The sequence below is a fragment of the Peromyscus maniculatus genome, chromosome 2 (assembly GCF_049852395.1).
Source record: "Peromyscus maniculatus bairdii isolate BWxNUB_F1_BW_parent chromosome 2, HU_Pman_BW_mat_3.1, whole genome shotgun sequence".
Taxonomy (NCBI): domain Eukaryota; kingdom Metazoa; phylum Chordata; class Mammalia; order Rodentia; family Cricetidae; genus Peromyscus; species Peromyscus maniculatus.
Window position 1 is genome coordinate 140311775 of NC_134853.1, and position 14407 is coordinate 140326181.

The 14407-nt window shown below is 47.1% G+C and overlaps 1 protein-coding gene across 1 annotated transcript in view; it reads right to left on the reverse strand.

The window, feature by feature from the left end:
* Window positions 1–237: 237 nt before the first annotated feature.
* Smap2 (small ArfGAP2) overlaps window positions 238–14407 on the reverse strand; it is a 51518-nt gene continuing 37348 nt past the window's right edge. Inside the window, exons 5-10 of the mRNA XM_006987247.4 lie at window positions 11815–11901; window positions 9893–9974; window positions 8879–8985; window positions 5426–5591; window positions 4257–4573; window positions 238–1538 (exon numbers count right to left, since the gene is read on the reverse strand). Of these exons, the coding sequence (XP_006987309.1) occupies window positions 1413–1538; window positions 4257–4573; window positions 5426–5591; window positions 8879–8985; window positions 9893–9974; window positions 11815–11901 (885 nt within the window). The 3' untranslated portion in view covers window positions 238–1412. The remainder of the gene's footprint in view (window positions 1539–4256; window positions 4574–5425; window positions 5592–8878; window positions 8986–9892; window positions 9975–11814; window positions 11902–14407) is intronic.

A 14407-nucleotide genomic window follows, 5' to 3' on the forward strand; every position in this document is an offset into this window, starting at 1 on the left:
CCAGATTCGAATGTTCCACGGCCCTTACAGGACAGAGCCCAGACCCTCCTGCTCACTGCTCCGGATACCACTGGAGAAAGGCCTCCTTCCTGTCTTCTGGACTGGCCCAGCCCTTGGATACCAAGAACAGAACTCTTTCAAATGCAAGTGAGGGCAGCAGGATGCTCTTGGAAAGCAAAACTCCTGTGTGTGTCTTACTGTCTTCCAAGAGTGACACAGTGACAGCCGAGCAAAACGGTCCTTCCCTGCAATATTTATTAAGGAATTTACACATACACAGGAGGAAGGCAACCAGGCGCTGTGGTTCCCACACATGAGATCTTTGAAGCAAAGTTTTCTTGTTTGAGTTTTCAAGTGGGGTGAACAATGGCCGAGAGAAAGCTGCCCAGGCTCTCTGCCTCTTACACCTGGAAAAGGTGGGCAAACAGCGCTCAGACACGAGGACCTCGGAGATGGTGGATGGGAAAAGGGAAAGGAGGAGGGAGCTATCAATGAGATGGCAAGTTTTCAACTGTAAGGTAACCTGGCCACAGTTTTAGCTATTGAGAGACCAATTCCTCTCTGCTGCAAACCTGGAACTAGGAAAACAAAACACCCAGAGCAGATGGGAGGTGGCAGGTGGGACCCACACATCCACACGCACAAGCAGCGCACACGCTACGCTCGGAACTTCCTCGTAGGGGCTGGTCTTTCAGCCACAGGGCCGGATCCTGCTCAAGGCAGGCTGAAGGCGGGCAAGGGATGTGTGTTTGTGTGTGGGACCTTTATGGAGTCTTTGGTGCTAATAAAGGCAGACTGAAGCAGCAAGTCCTGAAGCTCCAGATCCTGACAGCACTCAGAGTCAAGTGGAATGATATTTTTGCTCATCCTCATAGGAAGGGGCTTGCTTCACTCTAGGGCCAGGACCAACTTGACCCAAGACCCAAGGATTATCTGACTACACAACTTCCTTCATTCCCACAAAGCTGGGAACAATGCCTTCCTCTTCAAGCAGAACTCCCAACACTTAGAAATAGCTTAAAACAAAGGACCACTCCACGTTCCCTCTGCCAAGCACGCAGCCTCTGCAGACCTTTCTGGGGGCCTGCGAGGAGGCTCAGCCTCAAGGGAAGGTACTGAGCAGCTCATGTACCCTCTTCTGCCAATAATTTCTAAGGTGCTGGTGCCGGGAGAGGGTGGGGTGGGAGGAAATCAGGAAGTCAGGGGACATGACCAACACAAGGCAACAGAGAGGTCTGTGAGTGGGGGAAGGGCCTGGGTTGGGCAGGACGCCAAACCCCAGATGACTTATGAGCAATTTCTAAACCAAACAGAGAGAGGTAGGAAAAAGAGGAGGAGGAGAGGGCTGGGAAAGAAGAGAAAAGGGAAAGCAAGGGATGAAGAAGAGTGGCAGCCATACAGGCGCTTTGCTTTTATTTCCACATCTGAGGGCTGAGAGTCTGATTGGCTGCCTGGCCATTTCCACCGCCCATTGACTGTCCATAGTTCATCATGCCGTTGGCTCCGTAGAAGTTCATCCCAGCCATCTGCTGGGTCATCTGAAAAGGACAGAAATGTTCAGATCAGGCCTTGGGCACTCAGCCAGTCAGTACACAGAGCAGGGGAAGGAGGACTCCTGAGTCTAGTCAGCAGAGAGGCCTCCAATGAGCTTCTCTTCTTCCCCAGGCCCTCTCCTCACACGCTCACTGTTGGAGCCTGTTGTCAGCTTGCCCCAGTCTGCTCTGAGGAGTCTAAAAACAGGCTCCTGCTGCAGTGCTCCCCCCCCCCCGGGGGGGGGGCAGTGCCAACACAGCTGTGCGTGCTTGCTTGGACAAGTCGGGTGATGGGGGCCTCCCACTGGACGGCCAAAGGAAGAAATGGGGGGAAACAACCTACGTGTCTGTCACCTACGGCAACCAGAGAAGCTGGGCGAGGAGTCAGTGGAAGGCAGCCTGGGCGGGACAGGCTCCTTTGTGTTGTTCGGTTCTGAGACCGGGTCTCACTGTGCAGCCCTGACTGCCCGGAACTCACTCACTCTGGAGACCAGGCTGGTCTCAGACTGGCAGTGATTATCTAGCTTCTACCACTGCCCATAAGTACTAGGATTAGGGTCATGTGCTACTAGGCTGGGCCAGTGAGGACTTCTTTGTAATTAGACTGAAAGACGGACTTTTTCAAAGAACTTCAGTTTTCCCGAGAACTGAAATTTAGGGAAAACTGGAAGAAGAATGCAACAAAACCCACATTTCATCTTTCAATTCATGAGCTGTTACATTTTAGCCTGCTTTTTTCTGTGTACACATACATACATAGACACGTATACATATAAATCTGAGGTGCAGGTATCACACCTCTGCACCCCCTGGAGGTCAGGAGGCATCTCATGAGGATGAACCCTTTCCCAGAACCACACCCCAGCACACCCGAGAAATGTCATGCTGCTACAGTCGTCCATACCGCCTCACTGTCTCCACTCTTTCCTCTCTAATCTGGGTGTTTATTCTGTCTAATGTGTGACTGACAGACTTGTGTGGGGAGTGACGGACAGAGGCAGCCTCAGCCCAGAGAATTTTCTTGTTTTTTGGTGCACTCCTTTAATCTCAGCACTTGGGAAGCAGAGTCAATTGGATCCCTGTGAGTTTGAGGCCAGCCTGGGCTACATAGTGAGTTTCAGGGAAGCCAGGTCTACACAGAGAAACCCTGTCTTGTGGGTCAGTTTCCCCAAATACAATAAAAGGGATCTTCCTGCTGGACAGTGGGGGCGCATGCCTTTGATCCCAGCACTCAGGAGGCAGAGGCAGGCAGATCCTTGAGTTCAAGGCCAGCCTGTTCTAGGACAGCCAGAGCTACACAGAGAAACCTTGTCTCAAAAAAACAAACAAAAAAGGGATCCTCCTTTTATATACTATGTATTATTATATCATTATAATATATTATATATAATAATTTCCAGAACTATTCATTTGCTTGTTTTTTGAGACAGGGTATCACTATGTAGTTCTGGCTGTCCTGGACATCACTATATATCGATCAGGATGTGCTCACACTCAGAGATCCACCTGCCTCCTGAGTTCTGGGATTTTAGGTGCTGGCTGCCACGCCTGGCTTCAAGCAGTTTTTCTTATCTGAAAATGTTTGTTTAAGGAGACTTTGTTCAGGTTGGTGAACTGTGTAACAGTTTTTTTCTGTTTCATGATTGGGGCGGGGGTTCGTTACCTGAAATTCTTTTAAAATTAGTTCTTTGGGTGGTTCATGTAACCTGTTTTGATCATATTTACCCCTTACTCACTCCAACACTTCCCCAATTCACCCAGCTTCCCTACCCTCTCGACTATATGTCTTTCTTCTTTTAATCCTTCAAGAACCGTTTGTGCTACCCGGATATTCTTGATGTGGTCTTCTGCTGGAGAGCGGTCAGCTTGCCTACCAGGGCAACACTCTCAGAAAGCTCTCTCCTCCCCCGGCTCCGTGCCGAGAGCTCCATGGCTTGGGGTGGGGGCATGTGCTCTGACTTTTGTTTTCTAGTTTCTCCTCATAGGTTTGAAGAATGCCTGCTACCACATTCTGCTTCCTTCGTAGCGCCTCATCTTCTGAGGCAGCAATAAAGCAGACAGGGAGGAGGGTGGGGGACAGGCGTCAAAAGAGCGCCCTCTCCTGTTAGTGGAATGACTGCACAGACGAATGGATGGTGCGTCCTCTGATTTGTGGTCTCTATTCCATTCCTCACTTGTTTCTTTTCCATCACCTCCAGATTTTCAAAGACTTTCCTCTTCCTATGTCTTTCCAAGCTACCAACCTAGATGCCCGTGTGTTCCAGCTCCCATGTTTGTGAGGCCCCAGGTAACCAGAGCTCTCCTCGGCCATGCCTTCTGCAGTTCTCAGGATGCCTTCACCAGGATGGGCCTCTCTTCTTCTGGCTTTGTCACCTCAGGCCTCTGCTCCCGCCTCTCTGGGGACTTGGAGCCCTATGCCTAATGCCATGTCATGTGGAGCCATGTGAACAGCTTTGCTTGTGGCTCTTGCTTGTCTGCAGAGGTTTGGTTTTCTTTTCAGAAGGTGTGGAGGGACTCAGACTTAGTCTACAGGTCTTATTCTATAGGCACTCAGGAACCCTCAAAAAGTCTGACTTCAGCCAGGCCTTCTACGGAAATAAAACGAGGTATATCTCTGGCATTAGCTTGTCCACGTGGAAAAGATTTGGGGGATCAGGGAGTGACACCAGAGGGACACCGAGCAAGGCTCTGAAGTCCCATCCCAGGTACAGTGAGGCTGCTTACCTGGGTGAGGTTCCACTGCAGCTGCTGAGCTGGCTGAACCCCATACACAGTCTGGGGCATGGCTGCCATGCCTGCCATATAGCCGGCCTGCTGAGTGGTCATCATCCCGTTCGGCACACCCATCATGGAAGCCTGCATACCCCCAATATAGCCTGCGGGCATGGCCATGGGGGCAACCATTCCAGAGGCTCCTGGCTGAGCTACCATGCCTACTGGTGGGGGCATCATGCTGCCCATGATGCTGTTAGGTGGTGTGACCCCAGGGAAACCGGGGTAAGCTGTGGGATATGCCATCTGAGCAGGGGCCATGAACATTGCTGCCAAGAAAACACACACATAAGGATCTGATAAAGAGGAAAAGACATAGTTAGCCCAAACACACACCAGCTCGTCCTTTCCTGGAAGAAGTTCTCCAATTACTCAACCTGGAATCCTGTTCTCCAGCAAATCAGCAGGGTGAGCTCTCTACAAGTCTCTCTGGTTACCACTGGGCCTCACTCTGATCTAGTCATTCCTTTTTCCAGGGCGGACCCTGACCTTGAGTCAGACTCCACAGAAGTGTGACACTAGACCTCACAGAAGTATAGCTCTGAGGACATTCTATCTATTTGCTGATACTTTGTTGCTTTCCCAGCAATGTCATGTTCAAGTTTGTTTTATACATAATGTCCCTGGCCTCGGAGTTACTATTCCTTGTCACAACAAAATGATTCTTCTTATAGATTAGCATACAATGGAGCAGGTTTCTTTGTGGCATTTTTCACATACACTCACTTTTGGTTGATTTCCCCGGTGCACACTCCTCTCCCTGGACTCATCCCTCTGTTCTCTCTCCAGGACTCCTCTGTCCTCCTTCCATTTTCTATCCCATGGGTCAGCAGAGACTCCCCTCTCGTGGGGCCTTCCTAGTTTCCTGGACTCTAGCCACAATGACTCTCTCCTATGTGGATTCCAGCACATAATTTTTGTACATGTTTACTTATGTGAGAGCAAAATTCAACACGTGGTATGTGTATTTCTAAGCCTGGGTTATCTCACTTAACATAATATTTTCCAGTTCTGTCCATTGCTTACAAATTTCATTTTCTTTATGAACACAATCCTAACACATTCGTGAGTGTTGTTCTCGGTCTTGCCCTGGAGCACCTCCATGACTTCACGGACTTTACCTTGGGTAGGCATCTGAGGAGTCTGGGATCCATACAGTGAGAGGATGGAGTCCTTGGAGAGCTGTTTCTTGCCTGTTTCTTCTGACTTGCTCCCTGGCTCAGGAAACAGGTTCAGGTTTTCAGGAACAGATCCAGCACTTCCTGCAGTGGGCATGGAACCTCCAGCCTGGAGCACAGGGGACAGTGGGAAAATCAGTCACATGGAACCTCCAGCCTGGAGCACAGGGGACAGTGGGAAAATCAGTCACATGGAGCCTCCAGCCTGGAGCACAGGGGACAGTGGGAAAATCAGAATGGTCTTCTGTGTAAGAACCCGTACACTTTCTGCTGCTTCTAGTATTCTTATAAGAATTAATGGCTCATGAGCCAGGTGTGATAACTCACACCTATAATCCCAGAATTTAAGAGGCTGATGAAGGAGGTTGGCTGAAAGTCTGAGGCTACCTGGGCTACACAGTGAGTTTTAGGTCAGCCTGGACAACATTGTTAAAGTGTGAGACAACAGGGGATAGGCGGGTAGAGAAAGAAAGAGAAGAATTTATGGCTCATGTTAAGTTAGCATCTTCCTGGAAATTTTACCGTAAAAATACCTGACAAACCCTGCAAGTTAAGCTCCGGTACAAGCCTTTGTTCTTCAACAAAACAAGATGACTTGATAAGAAAGAAATAAAAACAAGCCCAAAATGATGCAGCACAGAACTAAGTTTAGTTCAATGTACAGGCTCAAGATAGCTCAGTGGCAAAGTGTTTGCCTAACATGAGTAAGGTCCTGGGTTCAATTCCCAGCCACTCTCTCTCACACATACAAAGATCCCAGAGTAGCTATTTCTCATAATACAACCAGAAGCAACTTCCACAGCCAAGTGTTTTCATCTGCAAATATACATTTTAGAGAATTCTTGTGGAGATATGAAAGTGAACAAAATACACAAAGTGACACTGTGGTAGTTTGAATGTGACTGGCCCCTACAAGTTCATAGAGCAGTATTAGGAGGTATGGCTTTGTTAGAGTAGGTATTGGAGTAGGCCTTGTTGGAGGAAGTGTGTCACTATGGAGGCGGGCTTTGAGGTCTCACATATGCTCAAGCCACACCCAGTATCTCAGTTCACTTCCTGTTGCCTGTGCAAGATTTAGAATTCTCAGCTACCTCTCCAGCACCATGTCTGCCTGCGTGCCACCACGTCCCACCATGATGATAACGGACTGAACCTCTGAACTGTAAGCCACCTACTGAAATGTTTTCCTTCATAAGAGTTGCCGTGGTCTTGTTGTCTTTTCACAGCAATAGAAACACCTAAGACAGAAGTTGGTACCAGGGACTAGGGTATTGCTGTGATAGGCCTGACCATGTTTTTGTTTGGAGTAATATGGACTTTGGGAGTTTGGGTTAGGGAAGCAGTTGAATAAGTGTAGCTTAATGGGCCTTATTAGTAGGAATATGGAAGAGAGAGGTGCTAAAAGTGATTTGAACTGTGGAGGCCTAGCTCAAGAGGTTTCAGAGAAGAATATTAATATGTGACCTAGAGATCATTCTTGTGATATTTTGGTGATGAATGTGGCTGCTTTTTGCCCTTGTCCAGAAAGTCTGATTGAGGCTAAAGTGAAGAGTTGGATTAATTCCATTGGCTGAGGAAATCTCAAAACAGCCTAGAATAGACTTGGTTGTGTGGTTATTAGTGTTAACTCTAATGAAGATTTATAATGAAAAGGAGCAGCTGAGCAAGGTAAAATACAAAATGTAAAAATTTGAGAAGAAAAATAGCACCAGGAAGTAGAATGGAGCTAAGTCCTATGTTCAAGAAAACAAACAGGTTAAGAAATAAAATAAAGGGAGAGGTAACCTTAGGGCAAGATCTCATTCAGTTAAGTTTCCAACTTGTGAAAAGGAATTATAGAAAAGCTTAGAGCCATGTGTAGTGGCACATGCCTTTAATCCCAGCACTCCAGAGGCAGAGGCACGGGGATCTCTGAATTTGAGGCCAATCTGGTCTACAGAGCAAATTCCAGAACAGCCAAGCTTAGGCAATGAAGGAAACCATGGAAAACAGAAAGCTAATGAAGATATAATTGAACAAGGGGCCATGTTCTAGCCCCAGAATGCAGGAGAACCTGGCAGGTTTGGCCATGTGGTTCTGGGTTTACAGTCAAGGGTAGAAGGAAGGTATTATGGAATCTCCTTCTGTAACTAAGGAAGCTGGTGATGCCAGGCATATGTCAGGGGTGTCCCTGCATGGATGCCTAGAGAGGCCATTGCATGAAGCTGTGAAGTGGAAGCCTGGATTGCCTTGGAGACACCAAAGTCATGAGATACCTGCTGAGGAGAGCTGCTAACACAGTGGACCCAGCCCAAGAGAAATAAGTGTGTTACCATCAACAAAACGGAACAGATTTGGAGATCTGAAGAGCGTTTTGACATCAGACATGGAGATGCAGAGTTTGGAGTTTGTCCAGGTGGTTTTCAGTCTTGCTTTGGTTCAGTATTTCCTCTCTATGCTCCCTTTCCTGAGTTTTGGAATGATAATGTATATCCTGTGCCATATGTGTTAGAAGTATGTGATCGACTTTTTTATTTTGATTTTACAGGGTATTACAGTTAAGAGAGTGCATGAATCTCAGAAGAGCTTTTGAACTTTGGACTTTAAAACATTGTTGAGACTGTGATGGACTATGCAGACTTTTGAAGTTGGACTAAATGCATTTTCAACTATGATACTGTTACAATCTTATGGAGGCCAGGGAGTGGAATATGGTAGTTTGAATGTAACTGGCCCCCATAAGCTCATAGGGGGTGGCATTATTAGGCAGTGTGGCTTTGTTGGAGGAGGTGTGGCCCTGTTGGAGGAAGCGTGCCACTGTGGAGGCGGGCTTTGAGGTGTCCTATGCTCAAGTCACACTCAGTATCTCAGTGCACTTCTTGTTCTTGCTTATCAAGATGGAGAACTCTCAGAGCCTTCTCCAGCACCATCTGCCTGCACACTGCCATGTCCCACCAGGATGATAATGGACTGAACCTCTGAGCTGTAAGCCACCCAGTTAAATGCTTTCCTGTATGAGAGTTGCTGAGGTCATGGTGTCTCTTCACAGCAACAGAAACCCTAGCTAAGACAGACACAGACGTCATTTCTGGGACATAGTAGCAAGCACCCCGCAAATAAGAGCTGCTGAAGTTCAAGTCTTTCCCACACACACTGGTAGGGGTTCAGGCTGAAGGGCTCGCCTCAAGTATCAGCCTTTAAAATATGACACCCCTGTGACACAGACCCACTCAACTAGTCACTCTTTTGGGGCAAAAGACAAAACACTATGCAACAGTACATTGGATAACATAATACCAAAGAGAAAATGAAGAGAATCAAAGGTTCAGCCTTACCAAGGAAGCATGACTCAACTCCATGTCATGTTTCCAACTTTTCCAGAATGTTCTTTAATCCTGAGGAGTACAGAAGACTCACCTTTCTGGAAACTGAGGAAGGGGATGGAACAGAGGCCAAGAGATCTAAATCCTTTTCTAGGGCGTTGCTGGTCTTACTGTTTGCAATTGAGCAAGCCACCGGGGCATCTAAAAGGAAAGACAGAATTAAATACAGAACAGCTATGAAGACACATCCTCTACTGAGACAGGAAGCAGACACAGGGAGACCACAGGTTTCAGCCCAGGGAGCCTGGATAGGGTTTTCAAGAGGCCCTGGCCCACATTCCCACAAGTGCTCTGGAGTAGGCTACAGCCCACAGAGGGCAGCAGAAACTCAGAGCTGAAGGCTGTATCAGTGCCACAGCTGAGATGCTGGCTTCCTCCTGCCTACTGGAAGGACAGGTGTGTAGGACTCCTTTTCAGAGAGAAATGAGGTGTGGAGATCAGAGCCATGGTAGTTAAAGACCTGAGTCAGCAGCAGAGACCTGACGGTACAAGGCCCGTGAGAAAGAACAGCTTTCTCTTTGAAAACGGCACAATCAGCAAAGAGAAAGCTGACTGTAAGGTAGCAGGCTGTCTCAGAAAAGGGTCCGCAGGAATCGTGCCTAGCAGGAGAGTACAGGAAAGCGGCAGAAGGCTCAAAGGTGTCTTCAGGGACACTGCCAACATTTATCAAGGGCTTGCTATGAAGCAGGAGAAGGGCGGGGAGCCTCAGAGGCAATCCTTCAGCAGCATCTGAAGACACTGCCCTGCCACACCACATGGCTGTGAAAGCAGCATTCAGAGATTAAGCAAACTATTCAAGATCCCAGACAGCAGTGGGCACACTTCGTGGGAGAAAGGTCATATCTCAGCCACCACACTGAGCGGCTGCTCTGAAAAAGGCCTAGCGAACACTTTCTTAGAGTAACTGTTTAGAACTCAAAAGAGAGAGCAACAGAGGACATCCTAGTCAAGTTGACACAAATGTAAGCCCCGGTTCCCTGTCTTCCCACAGTGGCTGAGAAGTCACCAAATCTGCAAGAACACAGGAGTTGAAAAGCCTAATTCTTACCAAGGCCCAACAAGTCCATGACAGGGGCTGCGGATTTGGGGGAGCTTTTCCGAGGTAGCTGTGCATCTTCTTTTTTCTGTGGCTAAGGAGAAAACATGGTGTAAGAAAGAGCAAGCAGTTGTTTTTACACACACACGCCATCACTGTAAAGCCGCAGGTATTCTTGAGGTACGGCTGTTTGCCAAAGAAACAAGACTCAGGAAGGGCCTGTAAGCATGAGTGCATGGACTGGACCTGAGTGAAAAACAGCCCCGGGCAGCTTGTTTTAGCTTTCTGGAGACGTTTATCTTTCTGAAACCAGTCATCCAGCCAGCAGGCACCAACAGAAACAGTTTTCGGTCCCAGGGGAGAACCCTGAAGGGAAACGATACAGCAGATAAAGGCAAATCTGACAGGCTGGGTTCAACTGCCAGGACCCTCAGGGTGGAGGGTACAGATGGCCTCTCACTAGTCTTCCGACTTCTACATATATGTTACAGCACATGCACCCCACAAACAAACAAATAAATTGGGTTTTTGTTGTGTTTGGTTTTTGAGACAGGGTTTCTCTGTGTAGCCCCGGCTGTCCTGGAACTTACCATGTAGACCAGGCTGGCTTTGAACTTATAGAGAGCCACCTGCCTCTGCCTCCCAGGTGCTAGGATTACGTTTTATTTTTCAATTAAAGAAAAAGTCAAAAAAAGAAAAAAGAAAAAGAAAAAGTCAGGAACCAAAAAATTTCTCATTTTGTTTAGAAAACCTTTTACTTTATGCTAAAGGAGATCACTTTAAAGAGTTCTAATCTACTCTACCATAGTCACCATGGACGAAGTCTACAGACCAGCTTCACACTAATATAAAGAACTTTTCCTTAGCAATAGTAAAAACAGGAAAAGAAAAGAAAAAAAAAGAAAGGAGGCTGGAGAGATGGCTTGGTGGTTAAGAGCACAGGCTGCTCTTGCAGAGGACCCAGGTTTAGTTTCCAGCACCCACATAGCAGCTCTAGTTCTGAAGGACACAATGCCTTCTTCTGGTCTCTGCAATCATCAGGCATACATGTGACATATACATATATACATGCAGGTAAACGTTCACATATATAAGATAAAAACAAATGAGCCTTAAAAAAATAAAAAAAAGACCGGGAGGTGGTGGTGCACACCTTTGATTCCAGCACTTAGGAGGCAGAGGCAGGCGGATCTCTGTGAGTTCAAGGCTAGCCTGGTCTACAGAGTTAGTTCTAGGACAGCCAAGGCTACACAAAGAAACCCTGTCTCAGAAAACCCTAAATACATACATAAATAGAATTTATTGGCCATCTTTTCTCTTAAGACTATATCAGAGATCTGCTACACAGCCCGTGTCCTACGGGAAGGACGTGGGTGTGACCTCACTGGACTGCTGCATGCTGCAGCAGGGGAAGGAGGTGAGAGGTTTAACAAAGTCTAACACAGAGGGAACATCTGCTCAGAAGGCATCGCGTTGCCATCCCACATCGGCAGGAACGTGTGCCTTGCTCAGAAGGGAAAGATACAGTTCCCAAGCTCCCATCCAGCCTCCTCTCACAGAGAAGAGCTATAAGCTAGGTGCAGTGCAGCACGCCACTAATCTCAGCATGTGGGAAGCCGGTCTACAGAGTCAGTTCCAGGGCTACACAGTGGGACCTTCTCTCAAAAAGTGGAGGAGGAGGAAGGATAAAGGAGAAGGAGATGGGGGTGGGGGGAGGGAAGGGGGAGGGGTGCTAGAGAGAAGGAGAGAAGCTACAGAGCACATGAGACAGTATTAGGCAACAGGCAAGCTCTGCTCCACATGTGGGCCGTTAGTCCCAGAGCAACAGTGCAATACGATTGCAAACCCACTCACAGCCATGAAGTCTCCCACCTACCTCCTCCTCCACATATGTGACCATGAGAGCACCCGCATGGTGAGCGGTCCCCACTTACCATTTTTACTTTCTCAAAAACAACAGGCTCCATCTTTTTCTCCGGGGCGGGCTCACTCCCTCGCTTCCACTTATCGTCCTTCTCCTTCTAAAGTGATTTAACAGGACAGGGATGTTTTAGCGTCAGCACAGTCAGTGTTTCAGGAGCTACAGTCCAAACGCACGCAGCACATCAGAGGTCCCTAAGATTCTGATGCGGCAATTCAACCGACTCGGTGTGGGTGTGAGCACTGACCTTCTCATTAGTCTCCATACCGAAGGGGCACACTACATATTTTAAGCAGTCCCTCTTCTCATCAGCCTGATCCATTCATCACCCTTGAAATTTATAATATAGGTTATCTATGGGGGTTTAAAAGTTGCCACCCATTTATGCCCTTTTAGGACCTCTTATGTGTTCTAAATAACTATACTAAGCCAAAGGAATATAAAAAAAATAAGTATTAAAGACAGGCATGGTGGTAAATGCCTATAATCCCATCATTTGGAAGGCTGGGGCAGGAGGATTTTGAGTTTGAGACCAGTCTAGACTATATAACAAAGACCCTCAAAACAACAACAATCCCAAAACAAAAATATCTTTTCATGGGGCGCTGGAGAGATGGCTCAGAGGTTAAGAGCACTGGCTGCTCTTTCAGAGGTCCTGAGTTCAATTTCCAGCAACCACATGGTGGCTCACAATCATCTGTAATGTGTTCCAGTGCCCTCTTCTGGCGGGCAGTACAGGCAAACATGCAGGCAGAACACTGTATGATTGATAGATAGATAGATAGATAGATAGATAGATAGATAGATAGATAGATAGATAGATAGATAAAATCTTTAAAACAGCCGGGCGGTGGTGGCGCACGCCTTTAATCCCAGCACCCGGGAGGCAGAGGCAGGCGAATCTCTGTGAGTTCGAGGCCAGCCTGGGCTACCAAGTGAGTTCCAGGAAAGGCGCAAAGCTACACAGAGAAACCCTGTCTCGAAAAACCAAAAAAAAAAAAAATCTTTAAAACAAAAATATCCTTTCAGTGTTTGCTGCTCTTTTGAACTCTTAACCACTGGGCCATGTCTCCAGCCTTTTCACCTCTATTTTTAAAAATCAGGAAGCCAAACTAGAGGCTGGGCATAGTGACACAAACTTGCCTGTGCTTAAGAAGTTCACAGGCAGCTTGGCTACATTCAAGTTTGAGGCCAGCCTGAGTTATAGGAGACCTTGTCTTAAAAAAACAAAGGGAGGGAGAAAGGGCCGGAGGGAGGGAGGGAGGGAGGGAGGGAGGGAGGGAGGACCAGGCATAGTAGCTGACACCTGTGATCCTAGCATTTATGAGATTGGTGCAGGAAGCTCACTTAGAGTTTGAGGCCACCCTGGGCTACAGTGAGACCTTGTCTCAAACAAAACAAAACAAAGCCTTAGTTTCAAGATTAACAATTAGAGAAACAAAACTTTATAAAGCCTATTGGTCACATTTTAACATCAAATAAACATCTCAATGAAAAACACAATCACAAAATAACTTTTAAAATATAGGCACATGGGGGCTAAAGGGAGGCCTCAGTGGAGTACTTGCTGCTCTTGTAGAGGACCTAGGTTCTGTTCCCAGTACCCACAATGGGCAGCTCACAGCCACCTGTAACTAGTTCCAGGGGATCCAATGCCCTCTTCTGATCTCCATAGATACCTGTGTGTACATGGTGCACACATATATAAGCATACAGGCAGGCACACCCATATATACATAAATGAATGAATAAAAATGTGGAGGACACAGGCACATACAGCACCCATATAAAGTGTTTAGTCTTGCTAGTGACCAAAGGCCTCAATGTAAAATGCATTTACAGAGAAGATACAGTGATGACCTAGTGCTTGTAGGAATGAAATAAAACGCCAGTTCTTATACAATGCTAAGAAAACAGCATAAAATGCTTTAACTTCTAGAAAGCATGTTCGCAAAAGAGAGAAGTACTGGGTTCGACTTCCGTAAAACCATAACCTACAATTAATCTTCAGGAATAATAATCGGGGCATGTGGCGCACACCTTTAATCCCAGCACTGGGGAGGCAGAGGTAGTCAGATCTCTGAGGCAGTCAGATCTCCCCAGTACTGGGGAGGCAGAGGCAGTCAGATCATCTGAGCAGTCCAGCTTGGTCTAGAGAGAAAATTTCAGGGCAGCCAGAGCTACACAGAGAAATGATGTCTCAGAAAGAAAAAAGAAAAGAAAAGAAAAGAAAAAAAAAGAAAGAAGGAAGGAAGGAAGGAAGGAAGGAAGGAAGGAAGGAAGGAAGGAAGGAAGGAAGGATGGATCAATCTAGCAGGGCTTGGTGGTGTAGGCCTGAGATCCCAACACTTGGATGCCGAGGCAGAGGATCACCAATTCAAGGACAACCTGGGCTACAGAGTCAGTTCCAGGTCAGTCTGGGCCATAGCAAGATCTTATCTCAATAAATAGCCTCCCAAAAGAATCTAAAACATGCAAAAAGTTGCATGTACCAAGTTGTCCATTCCAGAAATGCTAACAAAAACTTAAATGACAACAGTCTTGTGACTGAGGGGAAAGAAATGGCCTTGTCTGCTCACCAGGAGATGCAACAATTACCCTAGTAA